This window comes from Micromys minutus (assembly GCF_963924665.1).
Source record: "Micromys minutus genome assembly, chromosome: 2".
Classification (NCBI taxonomy): domain Eukaryota; kingdom Metazoa; phylum Chordata; class Mammalia; order Rodentia; family Muridae; genus Micromys; species Micromys minutus.
This window is the reverse complement of record NC_137971.1, coordinates 42,620,341-42,641,045: the sequence shown is the minus strand read 5'-3', so window position 1 is coordinate 42,641,045 and position 20,705 is coordinate 42,620,341. Positions and strand designations below refer to the sequence as shown.

The 20,705-nt window shown below is 36.9% G+C and overlaps 1 protein-coding gene across 1 annotated transcript in view; it reads right to left on the bottom strand.

Moving 5' to 3' along the window:
• Positions 1 to 20,705, bottom strand: part of VPS13A (vacuolar protein sorting 13 homolog A) — a 174,329-nt gene that overhangs the window by 23,070 nt on the left and 130,554 nt on the right. The window contains exons 54-67 of the mRNA XM_080912186.1: positions 19,145 to 19,377; positions 18,430 to 18,583; positions 17,565 to 17,711; positions 17,031 to 17,112; positions 15,923 to 15,992; positions 14,051 to 14,156; positions 9,394 to 9,507; positions 7,696 to 7,841; positions 6,418 to 6,499; positions 4,292 to 4,405; positions 3,552 to 3,627; positions 3,306 to 3,469; positions 3,003 to 3,048; positions 2,791 to 2,914 (exon numbers count right to left, since the gene is read on the bottom strand). Of these exons, the coding sequence (XP_080768312.1) occupies positions 2,791 to 2,914; positions 3,003 to 3,048; positions 3,306 to 3,469; positions 3,552 to 3,627; positions 4,292 to 4,405; positions 6,418 to 6,499; positions 7,696 to 7,841; positions 9,394 to 9,507; positions 14,051 to 14,156; positions 15,923 to 15,992; positions 17,031 to 17,112; positions 17,565 to 17,711; positions 18,430 to 18,583; positions 19,145 to 19,377 (1,658 nt within the window). The remainder of the gene's footprint in view (positions 1 to 2,790; positions 2,915 to 3,002; positions 3,049 to 3,305; positions 3,470 to 3,551; positions 3,628 to 4,291; positions 4,406 to 6,417; positions 6,500 to 7,695; positions 7,842 to 9,393; positions 9,508 to 14,050; positions 14,157 to 15,922; positions 15,993 to 17,030; positions 17,113 to 17,564; positions 17,712 to 18,429; positions 18,584 to 19,144; positions 19,378 to 20,705) is intronic.

Genomic DNA, 20,705 nt, shown 5'->3' with positions numbered 1-20,705 from the left:
GCCTGAAGGAAAGGTCACTCAGAGACAGTCCCACCTGGGGATCCGTCTCATAAACAGCCACCAGACCCAGACAATATTGTGGATGCCAAGAAGTGCATGCTGACAGGAGCCTGATATAGCTGTCTCCTGAGAGGCTCTGCTAGAACCTGATAAATACAGAGGCAGATGCTTGAGATTGAGAATGGGGTCCACAATGGAGGAGTTAAAGAAAGAACTAAAGAAGCTGAAGGGGTTTGCAACCCCACAGGAAGAACAACAATATCAACCAACCAGACCCCCCAGAGCTCCCAGGGACTAAACCACCAACCAAAGAGTACACATGGAGGGACCATGGCTCCAGTCCCATATGTAGCTGAGGATGACATTAAGCTGCTTTCTACCACAAATTTGTGTAAAATTTCTGTTGATTTCTTTTTAAATATTTGGTGTGTCAGCAAAGAATGTGTATTGTTAAGCCTAGGATTAATATTACTTTTTTTCTACATTGTAAATTACTACTACCACCACCCATTGATTATAACCGTAAATTATTAATCCACTCTGAGCTCTCGGTGGGTACATGTAGGCTCTAGATTCACTAATGAAAGACACGCATACGCAACCTTTATATTGGGCATCAATGGGAGGAGAGGCCCTTGGTGCTGTGGAGGCTTGATGTGCCTGCCCAGTGTAGCAGAAAGCCAGGGCAGGGAGGCAGGAGGGAGTGAGTGGGTAGGGGAGCACCCTCATAGAGGCAGGGGGAGGGGGGACTGACAGGGGCATTCCAAAGGGAAAACTGGAAAAGGGGCTCACATTTAAAATGCAAGTAAAAAAATGTCCAATAAAAAAGTGAAAAAAAAAAAAAAAAGAACCTGTGAAATACTAAGATGTGGATTTCCATCTGTTAAAACCTGCTTCCCTATTTATTTCTGACCCTCATGAATAAAGCAAATTGAAGACAAAGAAAGGAAAAAAGAAAGAAAGAAAAAGGAAGGAAAGAAAAGGAGGGGAGCTCTCCCTATTGGTTGTCTACACCGTGTGCTCAGCCTTAAAACCATATACACATAAATAATGAGCAAGCTGTATTCATATTTACTTGCATGTACACACATACACACGCATGTAAAAACAATCAAAGAAGAAGTGGCTATGAGCTTGAGAGAGGGGCATGGGAGGAGCCTGCAGGAGGACAGCTGGGGAGGTTGAAGGAAAGACGTAACACGGTTCTATTTCAATAAAAACATCAAAAACACCCTAAAACACTACAAAACTACTACCAAAATAATCTTAATGTAAAATAATAAGAATGAGACTAAAATAATCTTAGATAAGAGCATCTTATAACATATCTACTTTAAATGCTTTTATGACATAAATAATGTAAACTTCCCAGAAAATGGAAATTAAGAAAAACCTGTTAATTTCCTTGAACTTTCTTTGTAATGATAATCAGAAAACAGATTTTGTTTTGGTTTGTTTTAAATGGGAGGTGCAAATTTGGCCAAAACCGACTTGGAGTTTCAATATTATATGCCATTAAGGAACTGTAAGATCAGCAGACTCTGCCAATGTCCTTTTTGTCTTTTATATTGTAATTTTACACAATGTCACTGTGGAAAATGGGAAAGGTCTCTATAATGTCTGGATGGTGGATCCACAGAAGTCTGATGTCATAATCTCCAGAATCAGTGAGTGTTCCTCTGTGGTAGAGTATATAGTGTGACTGGAGGGGTGGGGACACACGCTGGAGTTACCACTGACAGATGCCTCCATGAGATCCAGCTGTACGGCATTTTCTCAACTAGTGATCAAGTGGGGAGGGTCAGTAAGTGACATCCCTCCATGGCCACTGCATCAGCTCCTGCTTCCTGACCTGCTTGAGTTCCAGTCCTGACTTCCTCTGATGATAAACAGCAATGTGGAAGTGTAAGCTGAGTAAACCCTTTCCTCCCCAACTTGCTTCTTGGTCATGCTGTTTTATGCAGGAATAGAAAAAAACCCTGACAAAGACAAAAGGTAAAATAAAATCTTCGAGTGGTCACAGAAGTAAGTGAGTCCTGTAGGGTGAGCTGAGTTCCCGTTTGTCTGAAACAGTGGTACAAACTCCGACTGTCTACTCCGTAGCTGTTAAATACTGTCTTCTTGATTGTCATCCCACCTTCCTTTTCCGATCTCTTTTGCTGGGTCCTCATTCCTTAACTCCTAAGTGTTGTTCCCAAGTCTCAAGTCCTCGGACATTTTTCTCCTTTCCATTTTTTATCCTAAGCACTCACAATCTCTGTTATAAACATTGTATTATAGGACCCAGATTCAAACTTTTAATGCAACCTTGGGACCTCTCTCCTAAACTCCAGACTCCCACACTTACTTGGCTTTTCCATTTCGGTGTGTAACAAATTTAAAGCTCAATAAAGTTACAAGATATCTTTTAATTCTGTGGTTCACACCCCTTCCTGAGCATATTCACAGAGGAAAGAACACAAAGGATGGTGCGGTTTTACTAACTGAGGGTAACTCTAGCATCGTGACAAGTCTGCATAGCCTGCTCCATGGTTTGCTGCTTTATAACCAAGAGTGCAGCTGAGTCAGAGTTAGCTGGCCAAAACATTCCTGACACCAGCTGCTGGAAACAGATGACAAGGAGAACTCTACACTTCTGAAGTTATGAAACAGCAGCAACATAGAATCAAAATTAGTATGACATGCAATCTGTCACAGCATTCATAATGAGGAGCCTGCAAACCAACAGTAGATATATGTCAAGGCTTCAAAATGTTATTCATCTACCTGTCAGTCACAAAGAGAATTTACCTTTTGATTCCCTGAAAGGTACTGCTGGCCATGTCTATGATGCCACCCGTCGGCCTTGCCACTGCTCCAACTAAACCTTTTCCAACACCTTTGAAGAAACCTGCTGCTCCTTCCTTTTGAGCACCTAAAAAACACAACCAGCTCAAGCAACTGGACCAAATGAAAAGGGAACTTGGGAGCTATGTGACAACCAAAGCAACTACAACACTTACCTTTAATTGGTTTTGTAACAATCCCTGTAATGCCACTTACAAAACCCTGCAGGAAAAACACAAGTGAAAAGCTATATTTCCATATGATGTGTACAAGACCATTTTGTTTTGATGCAAAAATTGTAGTTCTTTCTTCCTATAGATCACAATGATTAACACATTTATTTCCTAGGTGTTTAATTTAAACAATGTTTTCGGAGATTATAGGAATATTTTATATGCCACATTACAATGGTCAGTAGTAATTTAAGTAGACTTGTGTAGCCATTCCTGCATGTGTTTATAAGCCCAGGGAAGTCTTACAGAGACAAGGCCTTTCCCTCCTCTAGTGATGCCCTCTCGAAGGCCAGCGGGCTGCTTATTCATCGCTTCTCTTCTCTTCTGCTGGAAGTCCTCATCCATTGTCATGGCCGCTACCCCTTTAGCCATAGCACTGGTGATTTTGGAGGCAGCACCAGCTAGTCCACCTAACAGAGAGTAAGAAGTATGTTAAGCAAAGGCTCAGCTGTCACTGGTTTTGGCAGTGCTGCTGGGTTTTCTGCTGCTTACCAACGGCTCCGCCAACCAGTGCTTTCAATCCTAGTGCCATTCCCTCCACAAACTCTTCAGGACCCTGGATGGCCCCCTACAGTGACAAAAGGAGTGGCATTAAAGACATAAATGTGATAGCAGCTCAAAGAACAAAGGAAATGATGCCAGCAAACCGCAGCCCTCAGATAATGCTAGGCCACTCAAAGTGTAACAGGTAAGATGGAACATATCCATACAAAGAAAGATGTTTGCTTCTCACTGACAACTGTAGTGTCAGAAGCATGCATAGTATTCTTAATAATAGTTTAGAAAACTAAAACTTAAAATACTATCATTTCTAATTTTTAAATCACAACATACTAAAAATTAGTTCTACTCTGTTTTGTTATGAATTTTATAAGTAGAGACACTCTAAATGTGTTCATAAAAAGTTGGAGAGATATACTTTTCTATTCCCTTATTAAGACTTTCATATTTCCTTATTACATACTTTTGTGCAAAACAAAATTACCATACACAGTAAACTTCCAATTTTTACAACCCGAACTGTACTTACTGTTATTACAAATCAGTGCTTAATATTGGTGATCATAGGAAAATCTTAAGGTGAAATTTGGAAGAAAAAAAGAAATTTGCCTTGTGGGTCCCTCAAATGTACATGTTTACATGTATAGCTCAAGTTAACAACTGAAATATATTATACATTAAGAAAGCAGTGTTTTATATTATTCATTAAATAATACAAATAAATATTTTACCTGGTAAGGCTCATAAAAAAATGCTTCTACTCCTTCTGAAAATTCTCTAATTAAGCCAAAGGGATTTCCCAAAACATCAAGTCCAAGAATGAGTACATACATTTGTTTAATAGCCTAAAAATAAAATATGTATATCAATCAACATCATGAGACTACTATACTTATAGATCACATAGTATTCAGATCCAGTTTGCTTAGGCTAACGTTTTACTAGAAATTTCAAGACCCAAACCTTATCACTATTTTTTTTCATTTTATTTTATATGTATGGTTGTTTTCCCTGCATATATGTTGGTGTGCCAAATGCATGCAGTGCCCATGGAGGGGTCAGATCCTCTGGGACTGGAGTTATAGAAAGCTGTGGGCTGTATGTGGGTCTTGAGAATCAAACATCGTCCTTTGGAAGAGCAGCAAGTAAACTGTCTAGCCCTTATCACAATTTTTCACTTAAAATATAATTATTAAAAATGCATATTAGTGTGGAGGTGCATATTATGTGTGAGTGACTGTAGAAGAGAGAGTTCAACCTGCCTTGAGGTAACTATCGTCTTGAGGAACACTATCATTTTTCTTTGAGACAGGGCCTTAGCCTAGACTGATGGCACGTAAACCCCAGTGATCTTGTCTCAGACCACTCCGTGCTGGGATCACTAGTATTTACTAGCATGCCCACATTTTCACATGGGTTCTGCAGCTGAAACTCAAGTCACCAAGCTTGCAAGGCAAGCCTTCCTCAGGGACTGAGCCATTCCCCACAGCCTATTATACTTAATTTTTGAAAGGAAACTTAGAAGAGATAAAATGAAACTCTAGATTTTAGAGTCTAGAACACAGAAAACATTTTTAGTGTTTCATTCCTTGAGAGTTACTACCATCTGCATCTTACAGATTTCTCATGGTCGCAAAGAACATGGCAAAAGTGGATGCCTGTCCAGGACTCAAGTTTAAATCCTGAGATTTAGGAATCTTTTAGACTTGACAAGACCCACAGAAACAAGGCATGTAGCTGACCCAACAATTCCACAGTAAAAATATCTATGTTCATCATTGATCGACCATTTCAAGAAATAAAGTATGATGAATTAATTGTTATAAAAAGTTACGTATTTATAATCCACACTTACTTAGAAAAATTTTAATACTATTTATTTTTATTTATTGTTTTGTTTTAATAACAAGGACAAAAAATTTAAATGATAGTTAAGTTCATGTGAATAAATATGAAGGTAGAGAACACCCAAGTGCAAAATTTTGAAACCTGCTATTTGCTTTCCTGACAAATCTGTATTATACATGCATGGACAGATGTGGGACAGTGGACTGTGCCACCAGACAGAAAATCTGCTAAGCAAAGTTCAGAACCCCAATAAAACTCACAGTTGAGAACAACAAGTGTTGGGACTAGCTCCCGTACGGATTTCTGTCTCATAGCATGTGACCATAACAATCAGTCACATAGCATAGAGCAGAGTTCTCCATGCTAATGAGGTATCTAGACAGGTCCTGAGAGTTTAGCCAATGAACATCCCTTTGTGGGCATCCCTTCCTGCAAGAGGTATTTAATCTCTGGTTTACCCTGAGTAAATCTCATAGCCACCCTTATCTGCCATTAATAAAGCAGTCTGAACAAGCAAGGGCTGTCTCCTTCATCAAGGACTGCCTGGGGGGCAGGGCGGAAAGGCTTTCGCCATAGATTCTCCCAAGCCATACCTAAGTCACCCACTAACTGCCCCTCCACACTCCAGCACTCACTTGAAGCCGAGCAGGATTTCCCCACCTTAGACTCATCACAGGCCTGTTCCCATCTCCTTGCTCTTCCCAGCTGTATCCGGGTGCACAGGAGTTTAAAAAACCACAGTCTTTATTCCAGCCCCCATTTCTCACCTGGAGAAACACAGGCTGGGAACCCTATTTCAAACTGGGTTTTGCCTCCTCTGAGCTGTGTGTTGGCATCCCATGAGCCCAGCGCCCCAGTGGTGAGGAAGAAATGCAGCTTAGTGCCCTTGCAGTTGCCTTTCCTAGCAGTGTCCCAACACCCCAGTGGCCTGCAGAAATGTAAAACTACAGGCAGACACAAGGTTTCACTAGCTTACATCTTTCTCTTTGTAAGATAATTGCACACTAACCTGTTTGGAATAGTGTCTTATTACTTCAGATTGCAATTCAGATGTTGTATGGAACTGGTAGTTGAGTTCAAAAAAGGCAAGCCTGAAAAACATATTAACATATATATTTATGTACACATAAACATGTATGCATGGAGGAAGAAAAAAACGTTAACTGCTGATTACTTGGTTTTATTTTATTTTATTTTAAGATTTTCTTTTCCAGATCTTTCCCAATACATTTTTCCTACATAATTCTTGGCATATTTTAGTTAAAGAAATTCTCTAATAACCTGGTAAAATCTATAACTTTTATCCTATGAAGAAAACCACCAAAGACCAAGTCAAAGACCTCAGTCATGTGCCTGTAGAACTATTTCCCAACGTTGCCCTAAAAAGGTCCCATAAGAACATGTTTTGACAGGTTGAGGTGAATGCAGGGCCTGCCTGGGAATGGTCTGCTGCTCCAGGTCTTCCTTCTGGGAAGCAGAGGTGGCAAATGATGTACTACCTAGAGAGCTCTCTTTTTTCTGACCATGAGAATAGAAATATATAGTTCACCTTATTTCAATGCTGCCTCTTGTTTTTGACTGTTTCCCAGTTAGATTCAAAACTGCCTCTGATTCATGTTATTCTTCATGAGTAGGCTTGCTAAGACATGTTACCTGGGAAGGCTCCTCTTTTGTAAAGTAGTCTCTACCCTGACTCTTTGAATCCCTGATAGGCATTATCTTCTATTCTGACTCACATTCAAATAGAAATGGGTTTTTGTCTGATTCTGGGATGAGCCCCTATGTTGTTCATGCTCATCTTGAACTCCTGAACTCAAGCCATCTTCCATCTTAGTCTCTTGAGTGCTGTGACTATGTGTGTCCCACGGTACGTAGCCTTAAAATCAACGTCTGGCTATAATACATTTAAATCAATCTCTTCATTGTACTCTGTCTAGTCACATACTATTTAAAAAACCTTCCTCTTATGGGCTTGAAAGCCTTACCTTCCTAACACCATACTTTAAGTATCTACTTCTTTTGAGTGATCTTTATTTAGGCCAGAGTTTCTAACATACATAAAACCAAGTATCTGATACTTCCTTTCCTTAAGAAAATACTTAAAAATTATTCTTAATTTAGTCATTAAGGGCAGATAAAATATTTGGGTGTTATTTTGGTTATAATCCACTTAAAGACAAAAACCACATTTTTGCCTCTAGTTTTCAATATACTGACATTTATAAAAATTTTAAATAAACATAAATGAACCATTCATTCAGCTTATAGATATAAGTATTAAACATACTTAAAAACTACATCTTGTACATCTGTAAGGGTGGCGCCAATACTCTTCAGCAAAAGATTTAGAGAATGGACAGGAATTAGTCCTCCATGCTGTTCCGAATCTTTAGCTTCTTCTGTACCAGAGCTCAGTGAAACACTCAAATGCAACTGAAAAAATAAAGAAACACATTAAAGCACTTTTCCCGCAGGGACAACTTTAGCTTCTATAAAACAGTTTAATATTGAGTTCATTAAATCATAAAGATCTCAAATGTTACCTGAATTACTCTAACACTTAATAACTGAAAAATTTAAGAAAGTCAAAATCCAACATAGCTCTATTTAAAATTCGTAATTTACAGATGTTCAGCAAAACATTTAGTTCAACTGAACACTAGAATTGAATTCTCCTCTTGTTTACTTTTATGAGACAGGATCTGGCTACTTAGCCCAGGCTATTTGGACTTGAATCCCTCTTGCCCCAGCATCGCGAATGCTGAACAGACACTACCACAGGCAGCTTCAACTCTACTCTCTTGGCATTGTGCTGAGCCTAAGAAAATATATGATAGTGACACTAACAACTTAGATTTTTAAGTTGTTAAAAATAACCATATATCTATGAAAGTTTATAAATTCAACTGTTAAAATTAAGTTATTACAATAAAGCCAGCTTTGCAGCCAGGAGCGGCTTTATTTCACATGCCTGTATTTCACAGCACTCAGAGGCTGGTGGAACTCTGAGTTCCAGAACAGCAAAGGCCACACAAAGAAACTCTATTTCTAAGCAACCGCGCGAGCGAGCGAGCAAGCAAGCAGTGGACTTTTGTGTTGTACTGTATATAAACCCCATATATAGAACTGGGTAGTAACTTTAAGTGTACTATAAATAACTTGCAGACGTTGGGTTAGGAATTTAGATAGTACTAGCAAGATGGTTTAGTAGTAGATAAAGGGGCTTGCTACCAAATCTAACAACCTAAATTCAATCCCTGGAAATCATAGGGTCAAAGGAGAGATATGACTACCATATGCCTCTATGCTTGCAGTGACAAGTGCACACACACATTCAAACCAAAATCAAAACTGAGATTTGGGCTGGTGAGATGGCTTAGCAGGTAAAATTACTTGGTACCTAAACCTGACAGGTTGAGTTCAAACCCAGAGCCCATAATGAAAGGAGAAAAGACTATCTTCTAAGTTCCTATCCATTGTAAGAAACAGAGCCTACTCTCACATACACACACCACACACACACATACATACACCACATGCACATTATACACACACACACACCACACATACCATACACAATAATAAAATTAAGACAATTATATTCTGTGCTCAACTTTTTGTGTTGCAATGTACATGTGTGTGTGCATGAATGTGTGTTGCCCTGTGCTTCTTATATCCACTTTATGAATTTCTAATTAAAACATATACCACACATGAAATAAAACTTATAATTTATGAAAAAAAAACCTCAAATAATAAAGAGTTAAGATAAAGACTCAAGTTGAAGGTGAATTCAGTATTATTTTTAAAAGGTAAAATTAAAAAAAACTGTAAAGGATCAATACCTCTTATTTATTATATATAGCTGTAAAACTATAACTACTGTGCTATAAAAGAAGAGAATTTAAGTGCTAATTCCCTTCAAAGAGATCAAACCAATTTGTAATTATTTAGTTTGTAAAACAAAATGCTGTATTTTTCTTACCTTGATAGGAGATATGTGAAAATATTCAAAGAGATTGACTTGTGATTGATCTACTGATGAAACTACTTCATATTCTTGTTCAAATGCTTCTACATCCTTATGAAAATATTCCACCTACACAAGGAATAGAAACACTGAAAGGACCAGTTTATGTAAGATATTTAAAGCCAGTGCCTCTCACATTGAAGGCAATTCCTCCTTCATACCCAGTCAGCATTCTCCTTACTTGGTAGTTATTGCCTCAGAATTAAATTGTACTGCCACAAACAACATGATAGATGTATCTTTTATGTTTCTAATAAAAGGTATCTTGCTTTTCTTCATGTGACTACAAATCTTATTTTAAAGAAGCACTAATACATTGCAGCAACATCCTTTGTGATTATTTGCTTCTTCAAACATAGTTCTAGAACAGCCTGTAGCTCTCTAGTACTTGTCTTTCCACAATTTAGAGCCTAGTAATATAATGTACAAAGGAGATGGTACTCAATAATTTCATATGAGGTAGTGGTGGTTTTATTTTTGGTAATCACCAACACTTCTTTTCCAAATATGCACAGACCTAAGTTACTTCTTTGTGCTAAAAAAAAAAAAAAAAAAAAAAAAAGTCTCAAGAATTTCAAGTTGATCTCGGCCCAGAGCCACAGACACATCAGGCACACTGACATCAGGACTGGCTGCCTGCCCAGTTTTCTGGGCACCTGGAGGAACCACAGAAGGGCTCTCACTCCTGAGCTCAGGGGTGAGTCCACATTCCCTCCCCACTATCTGTCTAGGGAGGGGCCACCCAGAACTCTTAGGGTGCAGGCGGTGGTGCTGCCTGGAAACAGACACTTCCTGGGCAAGGTCAGCGCCAGCCCAGTTACATCAGCACTGGGCGCTGCCTTTGGAACTCACAGCCTAACACCTAGGAATAATCTCCCTCTGGAGACCCAAAGGAGAGACAAGTTCCAGTAACAGACAACAAGATCATCTAGCATCACGAATAACAAGTTGGCAAAAGAAAGGCAAGCACAAGAATCTAAGAAATGGAAACCAAGACAACCTGGAAATATAGGAACCCAGTTCTCCCAACACTGCAAATGCTGGATATCCCAACTCAACCAGAAAAACAAGATTTAGATTTAAAATCGTACTTCATGATGATGATGGAGGTCCTCGAGAAGCACATAAATAACATACTTAAAGAAGTACAGTAAAGCCAGGAGAAGGCATACAAACAAGCTGAAGCCCTTAAAGAGAAAACACAAAAATCACTGAAAGAGCTTAAAGGAAAGCACAAACAGGTGAAGGAACTGAAAAGAGATATAGAAACAATGAAGAAATCACAAAAGGAGACAACCCTGAAGTTGGAAAAACCTAGGAAAGACATCGGGAGTCATAGATCATCAACAGACTACAAGAGATGGAAGCAAGGATCTCAGGAGCAGAAGATAACATAGAAATCATTGACACAACAGTCAGAGAAAATGCAAAAATCACAAAGATTCTAAACCCAAAATATCCAGGAAATTCAGGACACAATGAGAAGACCAAACCTAAGGATAATAGATGTAGAAGAGAGTGAAGAATCCCAACTAAAAGGACCACTAAATATCTTCAACAAACTTATATAGAAGAAAACTTCCCTAACCTAAATTAAGAGATGACCACAAACATACAAAAAGCCTATAGAACACCAAATAGATTGGACCAAAAAAGAAATTCTTACCAACACATAATAGTCAAAATAACAAATGTTCAAAACAAAGAAAGAATACTAAAAGCAGTAAGGAAAAAAGAACAGGTAACATATAAAGGCATACAGATCAGAATTACATCAGATTTTCAACAGAGACTATGAAAGCTATATTCCAGGACAAAAGCAAATTTACACAACATCTGTCCAAAAATCTAGCACTACAAAGAATAATAGATGAAAATCTCCATCACAAAGAGGGAAATTTCACCTTAGGAAGATCAAGAAACTAGTCTTCTTGCAACAAACATCAAAGAAGAAAAACACACAAACATAATTCTACCTCTAACAGCAAAAATAGAAGGAAACAACAATCATTATTCCTTAATATTTCTTAACATCAATGGATTCAATTCCCCAATAAAAAGACATAGACTATCAGACTGGATATGGAAAAAGGATCCAGCATTTGTTACATACAGGAAACTCATCTCAGAAACAAAGACAGACACTAACTCAGGGTAAAAGGTTGAGAAAAACCATCCAAGCAAATGGTCTCCAGAAACAAGCTGGAGTAGATATCCTAATATCGAATAAAATAGATTTTCAACCAAAAAAAAAAAAAAAAAAAAAAAGACAAGGATGGACACTTTTTACTCATCAAAAGAAAAAAGTCTATCAAGATAAACTCTCAATCCTGACCATCTATGCTCCAAATACAAGGACACCCACATTCATAAAAGAAACTCTAAAGCTCAAAGCATATTTTGTACCACATGCAATAATAGTGGGAGACTTCAACACCACTCTCTCATAAATGGACAGATCATAGAAGCAGAAACTGAACAGAGACACAGTGAAACTAACAGAAGCTACGAACCAAATGAATTGAATAGACATATATAGAATATTTTATCCTAAAAGAATATAACTTCTCAGCACCTCACAGCGGTGTTCATCAGATCACCATGAACTAAGGCTGGTCTTCAATAACAACAAAAACAACAAAAAGCCCACATACATATGGAAGTTTAACAATGCTCTACTCAGAAAATGAGTTAGGTAGTATTCCATCTGATTCTATCTTTTGGAATAGTTTGGAGAGTATTGGTGTTATATCCCCAATAAATGTCTGATAAAATTCTGCACTGAACCCGTCTGGACCTGGGCTTTTTTTGGTTGGGAGACTTTTGATGACTTCTTCTATTTCTTTAGGTGTTATAGGGTTATTTAGATGGTTTACTTGGTCCTGGTTTAACTTTGGGACCTTGTATCTGTCTAGGAATTCGTCCATTTCCTCCAGATTTTCCAGTTTTGTGGAGTATAAGTTTTTGTAGTAGGAGCTGATGATTTCTTGAATTTCCTCAGTTTCAGTTGTTATGTCCCCACTTTCCTTTCTGATGTTGTTCATTTGTATACTCTTTCTTTGCCCTCTAGTTAGTCTTGCTAGGGGTTTATCAATCTTGTTGATTTTCTCAAAGAACCAACTCTTGGTTTTGTTGATCTTTTCAATGGTTCTTTTTGTTTCTATTTGGTCTATTTCTGCCCTAATTTTGATTATTTCTTGCCGTCTACTCTTTTTGGGTATATCTGCTTCCTTCTGTTCTAGGGCTTTTAGCTGTGCTGTCAGGTTGCTGATGTAGGCTCTCTCCAGTTTCTTTTTGGAAGCACTTAGGGCTATGAGTTTCCTCTCAATACTGCTTTCATTGCATCCCATAGGTTTGGGTATGTTGTGTTTTCGTTTTCCTTGAATTCTAGAAAATCCTTAATTTCTTTCTTTATTTCTTCTTTGACCCTGCTATCGTTTAACAGAGCGTTGTTTGTTTAGTTTCCATGTGTATGTGGGCTTTTTGTTGTCTTAGTTGTTGTTAAAGACCATACACATATTAGCATATTAAAAGATTCTCATCAGTGGGCTGAGATTGCTCAGTCGGTAAAGATGTTAACTGCCAAGTTTGACAACCCGAGTTTGATGTTGTCACTCACAAGGCAGAGAAGAACCAATGGTTGTGAGCTTTTGGAAAGACCAGAAGGATAGGAGAGGAGGATGAAGAAACCAAATGGAGAAGGAAGATGATGATTCACCTCTGTGTGGCTTTAAATAGCCACAGGTAGCTATGAATATTAATCTACAACGTGTGGTTCATATACATGCCATGGCATTCTCTGCATCTTCTCACAAATAAATGTTTAAGAAAATATCACCATTTTCGGTCATACAAGCCACAGTGAGAAGCCAATCCGTAACCACTAAGATGGCAAGAAGAAAACCCACAAACAATAGTAACTGCTGAGAAGTTACAACACTCACACACTGAAAAATGAACAGATGAGAAATAGTGGCATCACCATAAACCACACTTCTAAAATGACTGAACATGGGAAATTGTTAGAGTGAATCTGCTAAAAGACTAAATATGATTAAACATTATTACTACATGACTCAGCAAGCACACTCAGGTAAATACATACATGAGAAAGGAAAAACTTAAGTGTACATAAAAATATGTACATATTAATCATCATACTTGTAAAATGTAAAAGCAATCCAGATTTCAAGTAACTAATGAATAGACAAAGTATAACAAACTCATATAATGAATTATTACTCTGTCATAAAAAGGAATTAAGTATTAAAATATGTTACAACATAGAGAAACCTTAAACTGCCAAGTGATGGGCGGACAAAGGGACTTGGAGAGAAAATGGGGATGAGTAGGATATTTCACTCTATACATGTATGAAGTTCTCAAAAAAACAAAAAATATAAAGTTCTCAAATACCACACTTTGTACATATAAATATTACAGACAAAGAGTATATTAACATTTATACGTAATTTACAAGAATTAAGATGAGATGTGATGAGATTCTTGAATTTCACCAGTTAATGACAACTTTATCCACAGTTTGTAATATTTTCTTAGACCTTCTCTTATCAGAATATTTTCTATCAAATGCTGTAATTCTGCATCTTACCTCTGTTTTCTCAGTCACCTCGGCTTTTGTGACAAGTTCTGCTAGGGCATACACAAACCCGAGATCCAACCTGAGATCCATTTCTTGAATCAGCACTTTGAAATACCTGTATTAAAATGTAGGAAACAAACAAAAATCAAGAAAATACATTGAGAGAATTAGCTAAGATAGATGAGATCAACCTTAGAGCTTTGAAATTTGGGACTAAATGAATGAATGCAAAGAACCATACTGCACTGTAGCAGCAAGGAACTCCGAATATGAAAGTGGCCACAGAGGAGAAGCTGACTACTGTCAAGAAGTCCCAAACAGGTCATTATGCCACAACAATGATGAACAAACAACTACATGTGGGAAATCATTACATTTAAATAAAAAATTAATTTAAAAAGCAAGTTCTAAAAGTATTTTATAGTTTAAAATATTTTGAGAAAATCAGACATTAATCTAGCTAGCTATAGAGATGGCTCAGTGATTAAGAGAAATCACTGCTGTTCTTCCAGAGGACCACTGTTAAGCCCCACCATCCATAGAGGGCTCATAATTGTCTGTAATTCCAGCCCCAGATCACATGCCCTCTTCAGATCTTAGCAAACACCTCACATATATAATAGTACGTAGGCAATACACTCGTATACATAAAATAACAATAAAGGGAAAAATTTTAATTGAAAAATAAAAATAAGAGGATGTTTAACTATATATATACATAACATATTTATTTTAAAATTTTATCTATTTATCAGTATACATGTGGCCCACAATACATTGTAGAGGCAGCTCTTTCCTTCTATCTTTATGTAGGCTCCAAGGATCAACGTCAGGTTTTACTAGGCTTGTGCTGCTAGAGACTACCCATTGAGACCCCTCAAAAGCTCCATAATAGTGCATTTTTAATGTAGAGAAACATATACAATTCACTTCAGTGTTGAGGAGTGTGGTTGATATGCAGGTGAGGATTGTTGATATGTGGTTGATATGCAGGCACAAGATAAGGCAAGGTCTGTGATTGGACAGTGAAAAAGTAAGGTGGAGAGAGAGTTTTGGAAAGACCAGAAAGATAGGAGAGGAGGATGAAGAAGCCAAATGGAGAAGGAAGATGATGATTCACCTCTGTGTGGCTTTAAATAGCCACAGGTAGCTATGAATATCTTATAAGGGATAGATTATTATTACAGGACAATTTGTTTTATCTAGGTGGGCAGTTCATATCAATATCAGTTGGTTCTGAGTTTATTATGTAGACATTTTGTGGAGTGAGAATTTACTGACATAAATCTGATTAATAAATTAAAAGTCTCTGGTTTTAATTTTACCGGGTTTCTGGAAATGTAAGCTGAGTTTACATCATACAGCTAGACTTGGGGAACAGAGAGACTGTTGGGGACAGAAAGTAAAAGGGGGTAGGTAGCGTGGTATGGTGCTCTGGAACTGATTGTCCTTTTTTCAATATTTACTGCTACAGAGAAAAAAGAAATAAGAAGGGATTATTCCATAGATGAATGCTGTGCTCCCTAAACTGCTTCTTGGGATGAGAGACTTGTGAATAAAGATGGAAATCTTACTTTTGTCACTGTTCTTAAAACAATGTATGGTAATTATAAATAACTTAAGACAGGAAAAATGCACATAAAAAGAAAATAATAAAGTACCTGAGGTCTAGAGACAACTATTGTTAACTTTTACATACATTATACCCAGAATCTTCTGACTTTCTAAGATTACCAAATACTTAATAGATTTTATTTCACCTTTAAATTTTATTATCTTACATATTACCTGGCTCACATAATATTTGGTTTTAACAAGAACAAATATATATTCAAATGATTAGATAAAACAAACACACAAGAACTATATAAAGACACTTACTTAATGCGTGATATTTGGGAATGTCCTGCAGATCTCATGACAATACTGACATCTGTAAATGGCTTTGGTGCTGTGAAGGTTAAAAATATGATTATGCTTACCACACTTTAAACCAAAGGATGGGCATGTTCTTTAAATTTAATGTACATATAAATGGAAAATTAATCATGTAGTGAATCAGCAGCATCAAATAAAGTTAATGGCATCTCCAAGGTCATTTAGTCTTACTTTTAGGCCTCAGAACAACATTTTTTTTTTAAGTTATTTGCAGTCACTTGAAGGATAATTATAAAAATTAATGACTTTATATTAGAAATATGAATTAAAAACAATAGCAAATTGTGAAAACAGTCTGTATGCTTACATGATTCAGCTTCTAAGAGGACTAGCACATGTATGTAAGGGGGTGAAAAGACTTGCAAGGAAATTATAAAGAAAAGCCACTAAAAAGTGTGATGTCCATGACTTAGGGTCTGTGGTGGACACACAGAAAGGGAAGCAAAGAGAACTGGAATGTAAATGTGTTAGAGAGCCAAGAGAAAGTACAGGAAAGAGGGATAAACAAGAAAGAGAAGAAACAAAAAAGAAAAGAGAAAGGTTGAAGACAGAGTGTCAGTTATTCTCATTCAGGAAATACTGAATCCAGGGGCTGACTAAAGGGTTAACAGTGGCTTGCTGCACTGCCCAGCACCCACACTGGCAGCTCATAACCACCACTGCAGGCACCAGGCATGCACATGGCCACATACATTCTTAGGCATACACATAAAGGCAAATAATAAAGTCCCTAACAACCCACTGAATATAAATGTTCTCACTGTTTATTCAGCTTCTAATATTTCAAATATTACAGGTTATTAAATGGTTTATATATAAGTAATATGCTTTAAAATTCCTATTCCTTAAAACTCCAATACACACATTTTTAAAATAACCTTTCTTACACCTTAGAATTCACATGGTGTTCTGATGGGTAACTCCCAGTCCTTCATTAAGCAGTTCTTATTATCTAATAATTTATAAAAAATAATTTGAGAATGCTACTGTTATAGCCAAATAAATCAACTAGCCACACAACTGTATACCAACACCTAAAAGTAATACAAACCTGAGTCCATGGTGACAGACCTTGGAGGTTTAATAGGATAAAACACGAAAGGAAAAATAGCACCATGAATCTGATTTTGGATCTAAGAAAATTAAACAAGAATTAGTTTATAGTATCTCACAAACACAACCTGACTACAATCAGACGAGTCACATGTCATTGAGTACAAAGTAAAGACCTAACATCCCTCCTGTCTGCAGATTCCATCCTCCCTTCTTTCATCTTTCTCCTTATCTTTCCTTTCTTTCTTCCTTTTCTCTCTCTTTCTCTCAAACTGACTCTCCCTGCTCCATGTCTTCTTTCCTTCGCAGAGGGAGTCTCATTTCAAAGTGCAAGCTGGCTTTGGACTCATGGTGATCCTCCTGCCTCAGCTTCTCAAGTGCTGGGATCACAAACATATGCAATCCTAGTTTCTTTTCCAGTTTGTTTTTACTTAAAGGTTTCCATCTTGTCTTCTTTGGTTTTATACTACGTAAAACAGACCAGGGGGACATTTCTGGATTTTTATCATTTTGCCTTCATTTTAAGACTCACCTGTATTCTATAAATCTGAATTCTAAATGATGACTGATGTGCAGATGTATTATATTCTACTTTTAGTGCTGGGAGGTAATTTCTCCGGACAGCTATCACATGTGGTTGCAGAATTTTCATGTCATTACCACTGGGTGTTAAGCGAACCTGAAAAATATTGCCCCTCCATAAAAAGATGTTTTTTTGTTTTGATCATATATTAAAGTCATACATGTACATAAAAATAACTTTGAGATAGACTAATATAAAATGTAAAGTTTATAGAAGAGGGCAGTGAGGTGGGGAGAATGAGTAGAAGCAAAGTATAATGATATAAATGTGAAAGCCATTACCTTTATGCTACCTTAAAACATAAATTAAGGCTGAATATGCATATGTGAAATCTCAGAATATTGAAATCAGAGATCGAGGAGGGTTGTTATCAGCAAAGACAGCTTGGTCCACATGGTGAGTTTCAGACCAGCTAGGGCAAAACTAAATCAACCCCCAAACAAAAAGTTTCTAAAACTTATGATTAAGATTCAAATTTTTACATTCATATCTCTAAATTAGAATAAATATTTATATAAACATTATAGTTTGGATAAATAATTCTTTATATTTGACTTCTAAAACTGGTTTTAATAAAATAATCCAATAAAAGAGAAATAATCTTAAAATAAAAAACATCTTGTTTCTTTTTACTTAAGAGAATTAGCTGCTAGAATCTTGAGCATGGTTTAATTACTCTTTTTAAGCAGCTGATATGAACTCTATATATTTGTGTTAACTACATGTTTTGTAATAAGTCGGTTCTTGAAAATTCAAAAGTAATTTAAATTACACTGTAAAATTACAAGATCACATTAGTACTTTTAAAACTTACTGGAATGTTATTGTCCAACTCAACAACCTTGTCTTCCAAGGGTGAAGACTCTGTGTACTCCCTGAACTCCTTCTCCAGCTTCTCGGTGTACTTCACACTCATCGGCTTCCACCTTGCCTTTTTCTTTGGTTTTGTCTCCCAAACCACATCAGAACTTACATATGAAAGCAAAAATTACTATATTAATTTATAACCATTTAATTAGTGTATTACTTATTTTATATGATTTAGCTTTTATTCAGTCACATTCTAGGTAGAAGAAAAATACTGAACAACTCTGTTATTCTTCATTTTAGCTAGGGAGTTACAGATAATAAATAGTAATCATGAACAAATCAATTTGAATATCTGGAAGAGAGAAATTTTTCTGAACCAAAAAAAAAAAAAAAAAAGTATATAGTCCAAGATGGATTTGCAGCCTCATCTACCAGATCTACCAGGAATGGTAGGAACCATTAAAATATTATTTAAAATGGAATGGTCACTAGGCCCAATTAGAAGGTGTCTCTTAAAGGAGACAATGAGGACAAACACATTTCAGATACATGAGCAATTTTACCAAAGACCCTCAAGCAGAGGATGCAGAGCACAAATAGAGACTAGCACAATGGGAACACGCTGGGGATAGAGAAGCTAAAACCCAGTGAGAGAAACACGAGGTAAAGCCTTTGAGGGACAGACTCAGCTTTGGTTTTCATATATGAATGCATCTCACCTAGTAATGCCTATGTAGGCTACTTCTTGTTTTGTATAGTTATTGACAAGTGAAATCCCAACATCCTGTAATGCCAGTACAACTTCCAGCTCTGCTAACTCTGCCTTTTCACTTTCATATGTTACTTTAAACACTCTTGGATCTTCAGTGAATAAAATAATACGCTGCAGGCCTTCAAAGAATGACACTAAATAAATGGTTTTTTTCCCCACACTTATGGGCGTCATCATATCCTAGAAAAGAACAAAAAAGGAAATCAGAGTTTGTACTCTGCACAGAGATTCACAGACTCCAGCAAACAGGAAGGCTATACCTGACATTTACACGATAAGAATACAGACAGCCTTACTACCTAAGGCCTCTGCAGCAAACCAAATGAACGCTTGCATAGGACTTGGAGACAGTTATTCCTCACGTGAGCTATTTCAGACAACTCATGACAACCAACAGAATGAGTATCTGTACAATAACTGGAAGGTTTCCTCACTAAAATAACCTCATGTCAGCTGCTACATTATGACATTATTAATCATAAAATTAAATCATAATAAGCTCTAATTTAAAGTCTTATAGGCTAAAACAATAACACAAAATATTTTTTTCTACTTTATTTTAACTCTATGGTAAATACAGCACATATTAAAGGTTGTTTAAGCCTCTGCAGAGTAAGAAAGGTCATTTGCTATCCTGGTCACAACCTTATAAAGCACTAATGCAGCCGGGTGCAATAATTCCCAATGTACACTCTATACATCTATAATCACAGGACTTGGGAGGCTGAGGCAAAGGATTGCCATGAACTCCAACTAACCAGGGCTACAGGGGGAGCCCTTGTTTCAAATTATCAGACAAATGAAATTCATATGTAACAACAACAAAATACAGTACTGATGTTTTCCACAGGGCGAATGACTTAGCAAACTTCTTTATAAATACTGGGTTAGGAGCCCTGAGATGGCTCAAACAGAAGTCTTGGAGACAGACTCATGGTAGAAGGAGAGAAATGATTCACATAAACTGTCCTCTGACTCCTCATGAAGGCCTGTGGTACATCTGCACTCATGTATATATGCTTATACACATATCTGTATACATAAATGAGGCAAATTAACAGTAGATCATAAATTCTAGCTAACAAAAATTTTGATTAATAGAAAAGTGTAATATTAAGTTTCCATCTATGTTCAACACAAATTAAAAATTGAAGTAACCACAAAATTACTATCTAGGTACTACAGGACCATCTACAAAAACTTCTCAAATAAAATATAGTACTAGAAGTTCAGACAATTAAAAAAAAATGTACTTTCAAATCAGAATCTCTAATAAACCAAATTTCAGACTTATCTATATGAATTTCAAACATGCATTATTATTTAACTAAACAATGTGATATAACCCAGACATCATCTGGGCCTTTTCATCCTTAGGAGACAGAGGCAGGTGGATCTTGGTCAGTTGATGCCAGCCTGGTCTGCATAGCACATTCCAGGACAGCCAGGGTTATTAAGGAAGACCCTGTCTCAAAAAAGCCAAAGTAAACCAAAGCTAACAGAAAACA